The sequence below is a fragment of the Poecilia formosa genome, unplaced genomic scaffold (genome assembly GCF_000485575.1).
Source record: "Poecilia formosa unplaced genomic scaffold, Poecilia_formosa-5.1.2 Scaffold1072, whole genome shotgun sequence".
NCBI lineage: Eukaryota > Metazoa > Chordata > Actinopteri > Cyprinodontiformes > Poeciliidae > Poecilia > Poecilia formosa.
Genome location: NW_006801011.1, coordinates 18718 through 25206, shown reverse-complemented (window position 1 = coordinate 25206; position 6489 = coordinate 18718). Strand labels below are relative to the sequence as shown.

Genomic DNA, 6489 nt, shown 5'->3' with positions numbered 1-6489 from the left:
GAGTTTCTCCTCCTCTGCAGCTGACAGCGTCAGATCAACACTTTATAACATGATTCTTTTCATTTGCATAATACCAAACCAGCCCCACCGGAATCACATGATAAAAATACGTTTTATGTGCTGTGGACCAGCATTAAGAAATAATATGTGTCAAGTTAAAACAGCAAGTGGTGTATTGGTGTGAGTGCAATACCATCTCCACCCAGCTGGCACGTGCCTCACAGAAAATCAAGCACACCCGTCTCACTCACTCAGGCCTTCAGGAGCCTATAAGACAACTCAGCACACCTGTGTTTGGANAGAGAAACACATTAAAAGTGTATCGTTACCAACAACTAATTCAATTTACTGTCATCATGCTGTAAATGTTTCTGTCTCAGTGAGACTCACAGGATGCAGCCAGCAGCAGCAGAGCTACAGAGAACATGATGATGATGATGATGATCTAATGGGAGTTTCTCCTCCTCTGCAGCTGACAGCATCAGATCAAGACTTTATAACATGATTCTTTTCATTTGCATAATACCAAACCAGCCCCACCATCACAGGATAAAAAGACTTTCTATTTGCTGTAGACCAGCATTAAGAAATAGCATGTCTCCAATTACATTGTCCTTAGTTTAATTTTGTGATTTACTTAGTTGAAATTGAGAATTTCTGTGTAAAGTTTAAATATATAAAAATCCTGGCTAAATAACGTATTTAAATATTATGGTCGATTTATTCTTTTGTCAGATTGGAACGATCATACAAAAATCACAAATTATTTTTAAAATAATGACTTTTGTGCGTCTTTGATTTCATTATGTTTTTTTCTAAACATTGTCAAAATTCTGCAAACAGATTCAAACATTTACATTCACTGTTAGCAGTTATTCAATAATAGTTCCTTGAGTTTAAAGATTTAAAGTCTTATTTATTACTTGTAAAAATGAGATAAATCCGTTTAGTCATTTCACCCCCATGTTGTATGACCTGTTTCACAAAACAGTAAGTAAACAAGGACACAATTTTTTTTGCAAGAAAATATAACAGGTGCATCCACCTTTTACAGCACATGACTAGAAAAATGACTCCATGGTCTTCTTATCTGTAGCATCTAATCATAACGTAGGTTAAGCTACCATAGATTTGAGAGTGACATTCATCCACAAAAAGTGGTGTTAGGGCTCCCCCTGTGGTGCTTCTTGTTAAAACTATTCATGATTACAGCAGTTTTTGTTCAGTGTTTCTGCTTTCTGTGTCACTGTGGCTCTCGGGCGCAGTAATAAACAGCAGAATCTGCAGCTGTCAGGCTGTTCATCTGCAGATACACCTGACTTCTGCTGTTGTCTCTGGAGATGGTGAACCGGCCTCTTACTGAGTCAGAGTAGTAGATGCTGCCGCTGCCACTGCTGATATAAGCGATCCATTCCAGACCTTTTCCAGTTGCCTGTCTGATCCAAGCTATGTAAGGATCGCTACTAAACCCAGAATATGTGCAGGTCAGTCTGTGAGATTCTCCAGGCCTTTTAACCACTGATTCAGACTCAGTCAGTGTTTGACCATCAGTTCCTGCAGAAAAACAGATAATTATTGATTGTCTCACCACCATCTCTTGTCATCAATCACAATGTTGGTTAAAAACATCCTTTTTTCTTACCACACCAGTTTGCAGACAAGATAACAGTAAGGAGAAACTTAAATCTAATCATTGTAGAAGCCATTTGTCTCTGTTCTTACTGTGTTCACCACTAATTCACTGCTGCTCTTAAACTAACAGACATGTATAAATGGAGCATTCAGTATTTGCATTGACTCCTCCTCCTGAAGAAGAACTGGATCCATTTGATCTATGAAAACAAAATTTAAGGTTGATTGCAGATTTTACATATTTCTACATTAATTGTCACAATATTGCATTACTTCTAAAACATAACTCAACTAATAAAATGCGAACAGGAGTTGTTATACATATTTTATTTCTGACCCATCATGTAATTTGCTTCTGTGGATGTATTTGTGGAAGGATCAAACAAGATATTTTAATTTGAACCACATTATGAAAATGTGAAGAAACAGCAAATCATAAACTAGAACATGAACTGTTTTTAGCAGAGTGTGTTTAAATCCTGTATTGTCACCTTTTGATCTGTGCAGAACTTTTTTTATTGTCTTGTTAAACATTTTGTTCTTTTCCAAAACATGTTTCTTTCTTTTTTGCTGTGTTTCACACAATAAAATTTGATGAGTTAGAGTTAGAAATCAAATCAAGAATGGCTGCATGAAATGTTTCACTCATTCATTTGAAGTGTCAATGATCACTGAGCTTCTAAACTTCACATTCAGTCCTTCAGATTCTGATAGAGTTTTCAAGCATTGGTTCATATTTTCAGAAAACGACTAGTTATTTCTAAAACGTATTATTTCAATAGGAAACTTTGAAACTAAAATATGTCTTTAGTTGTGAAATTTAAATTCCTCTTGGTAATAGTTTAGCAAAAGAGGATTTTATAGTTTAGATTATTTTGGTAAATCATTTGACATATGTTTATGTAATGCATCTTACTTTAATATTGTTGAAAAGCAATTTGCTGAAATATTTGGATATTTGTTGCACCCATGCAAATTTACATTGACCTTTAGGTAGTTTTCAAAGCAAATTTACCATGACTCTGGTAAATTTATCATTCAAGATATGATAAATATATCAAATAGTGTGATGTGAATTTATTTCAAACACAACTCTGGTTTTAGCCAAATATAGACAAAAATGAACAACCTCTCTAGTGGTTTGAAATAACCTGTTCATGGGTTTTTGTGCAGCTCTGAAGCTTGTTTGTGTCACTGCGACTCTCTGGCACAGTGATACACAGCAAGCAGAGTCTTCAGGCTCCATATTCTGACCATTCAGAGTCACTGTTTTACTGGAAGAAACTATGGTGATACTAAACTTGTTTCTGAGTGAATCTTTGAAATATGGGGTGCATCCATCACATGAGCTGTCAATCCACTCCGGTCCTTTTCCTGCAGGCTGTCTGATCCAATATGTCCAGTAGCTCTTCAGAGCATAAAAGATCTGACAGCTGATGGTCAGACGTTGACCTGGCTGCACAGCCTCAGAGTCTGGCTGTGACAACTGTTCACACTTCATACCTGGGGAAAAAACACAGCAAAACTCAGTTGTTAACAACAATGGAGATTCAGTTCAGTTTATTCATCCATTAAATGTTTCTATCTCAGAGAGACTCACAGCATTCAGCAGCAGCAGCAGAGCTACAGAGAACATGTAGGTGTTGAATGAATGTGATGGGAGTTTCTCTTCTTCTGCAGACGACAGCATCAGATCAAATCTATAAGCCCTGACTCTTCTGATTTGCATAATACCAAAGCAATCCCATCAAAAACACATTATAAAAAAATGTGTACTATTTACCATTGTGAAGAAACAATATGTTTGCATTTATGATATTGCTTTAAAATTATTTGTGTGATTTTAATGGAAATGGTTGATATATTTGACATATGACATATGTATTATGCAATGTTTTTACAAACATGCATCATGAATTTTCATTTTAAATGAAATGTTGTTTTTCCAGACTTGAGTAGTCATACAAAAAAAAGTTCTAAAATTCAAAATAATTTACGTTCTACTTGTTTTCTTCTTATATGGGCTCAAAATTATTCATACAGGGTCAAGCATTTATATTCACAACAATCAAAAATTCAATAAGGTTCCTTGAAAAATTTAACCTCAATGGAATACGTCTGGCATATTGCTGAAGATTGAAATCTATCTATATTTGTTACTTATTACAATCTGACTAATCCACTTAGTGCTTTTTCCAGAGCTTGTCTGACCCAGCTAATAAAATAGTAAGTAAATAAGAAATTATTCTTTTAAGTGGGTAAAATGAGAGTTGTATGGTGTTTGTTCATCACAGGACTGAAGGGAATAACTCCACTGAATAACAATAAAGACAAAAGAACCAGTAAGGGGAGAGAGACACTCACCTAAGAAAAGTGGTGTTAGGGCTCCCCCTGTGGTGGTTTCTTGTTAAAACTATTCGTGGACTTTGAGTTTTTGCACAGTGTTTCTGTTTTCTGCGTCACCATGGCTCGTGCACAGTGGTAAACAGCAGAATCACCAGCTGTCAGGCTGTTCATCTGCAGATACACTTTATGTCTGATGTTGTCTCTGGAGACGGTGAAACGGTTTTTCACAGAGTCAGAGTAGTAGATGTAGCTGCTTCCAGTGCTGATATGAGCGACCCACACCGGTTTTTTTCCAGCTGCCTGTCTGACCCAGTGCATGTGAGGAGTCCAGAATATGTGCAGGTCAGTCTGTGGGATTCTCCAAGCTTTTTAACCACTGATTCAGGCTCAGTCAACTTTTGACCATCAGTTCCTGCAGACAAAGGTTCTGAAATATAAATATATCTGTATTTATTACTTTAAAGTTTTCTTTAAATAATCTTTTGTCCTTACCTGTCCAGTTAACTGTCAGGACATTAAAAACAATCCCAACCTCAGGTCTGATCATTGCAGCAGCCATTTCTCTTTGCTCAGTCTGATTTTCTGCAGGTCTTAATTTCTTTCACACACATGTAGTGTTGGAATCCGGGCAAATTTAGCTTTAACTCCTCCTGGAAAAAAATAAACAAAAATAAAAACACAACCTATCTTGACTCTCTTCAAAAATTTTATTTTGATTATTGCATAAGGGTACTTCTGGATATATTGCTCAAGTTAATCATTCGCGTTCTACCCCTGCGCCGCCACAGCATCTCAAATAATGGCAAATCATGTTTCTGCACAAACCGTGTCAGAGGAGATAATTTTAGAAATAATGTGATTATGAAGAACATGTGGCTATGAAGGATAGGTTTGCAATTTTTGGATTTACATGTGGCTATGAAGGATAGGTTTGCAATTTTTGGATTTAATTCAGGATTATTTTGTCACATAAAGCAGATCAGAAAATATTTCATACCTACGTGATAAATTGATTTCCAGTCTCCTTGTAGAAGTGTAATAAACCATGTTTCTTTCAGTTAAACCACAAGTTGAACAGAAGCCAGAAAAACAGGAAATGATCAATTTTAATCTGAAGTGTTTCTTTGTTTTTGGAGCCTTTTAGGATGGTAATATCATTTGAAAATATGACTGTATTCATATGTTTCATTTTCACTCTCAAATCTTTCTTAAGCTTTTAAAAACTTGTAAAGGAACTTTTTTAGTTCTAATAAGCATTTTGAGAATAATTCTTCAGTTCTTTTTTAAATTGGTGAAACCTGAAAAACAGATTGATTTGAGCTGTTGCTTTGGTTTAGAGCAATGTGTTATTTGATTGTGATTTATTGTGTGTTTGTTCAAGACCATGGTGAGTACATTTTAATATTTGTTAGATATATTTAACGGTTTCTTTATTTTAATTTTGTGTGTTTTTTTTGTAATTTTAAATATGCAATAGCATATCATACATATTTTTTAAATGACTCAAACTATTTGCAGAGCAACTGCTCAGGTGATATTTTTAGCACATGTTCTCAGGGGTTTTTGTGCGGCTCTGCAGCTGGTTTGTGTCACTGTGGGTTTCTGGCACAGTAATACACAGCAGAGTCTTCAGGCTGCATATTCTGGCCATTCAGAGTCACTGAACTGGAAGAGTCAACATCAATGCTGAACTTGTGCTTCAGGGAATCTTTGTATTCAGTGCTCCATCCACCACCTTTTCTCCCAATCCACTCCAGTCCTTTCCCAGCAGGCTGTCTGATCCAAGCTGTTGCATAGCTGCTAGTTGAATATGAGACCTGACATCTGATGGTCAGACGTTGACCTGGCTGCACAGTTTGAGAGGCTGGCTGGGTCAGCTGCTCACACTTCACATCTAAATAAACAGTAAATATTGTGCAACAGTCTGAGAACAGCAAGGAAACAAAGCATGGTCATAGTCAGAGAGACTTACAGGATGCAGCAGCCAGCAGCAGCAGCAGCAGCAGAGCTACAGAGAACATGTTGATGATCTGAAGGGAGTTTCTCTTCTTCTGACAGCAACAGATCAGGTTTTTAAAGCACAAGGCTTAATTTGCATAATGACTGAACATCCTGCCAGAATGTTTGAAGTAAACGTCAACTATTCATTTTAGGACCAAGTAGAGCCACCATGCTTGAACTTTAATTTTGTTGTAAAAATAAAACAGATAATTTATATACTTGATTTCCTACATTAAAGAGACATAGTCCCCATTTTTCTATTTTTAATTATAAGATGAATGAAAGATTCACAACATCTTCTTTTTAAAATAAAATAAAAGATTCACAGCATTTTTTTTTATTTTAAAAGAAAATAATGTTTCCAAAAAACATTTTTTGTACAATGAAATGTTGCCATATTTTCACTACAATGAAAAATAATATCCAACAATAATTATTGGCTTATTTCATCATTAAATGTATAAAGTCTCTGTTTTGTTTTTGTTTTTGTTGTTGTTGTTGTTGTTGTTG

The 6489-nt window shown here is 35.7% G+C and overlaps 1 long non-coding RNA gene and 1 gene segment (V, D, J or C); one reads left to right on the top strand and one right to left on the bottom strand.

Moving 5' to 3' along the window:
- The first annotated feature begins 3841 nt into the window (after positions 1–3841).
- Positions 3842–6489, top strand: part of LOC107835142 (uncharacterized) — a 10812-nt gene continuing 8164 nt past the window's right edge. The window contains exon 1 of the long non-coding RNA XR_001660969.1: positions 3842–4051. This is a non-coding gene — a long non-coding RNA (uncharacterized LOC107835142). The remainder of the gene's footprint in view (positions 4052–6489) is intronic.
- Positions 5541–6489, bottom strand: part of LOC103132470 (Ig heavy chain V-III region 23-like) — a 12527-nt gene continuing 11578 nt past the window's right edge. Inside the window, 1 exon segment of the V gene segment in view lies at positions 5541–5872. Coding sequence covers positions 5568–5872 — 305 coding nt within the window.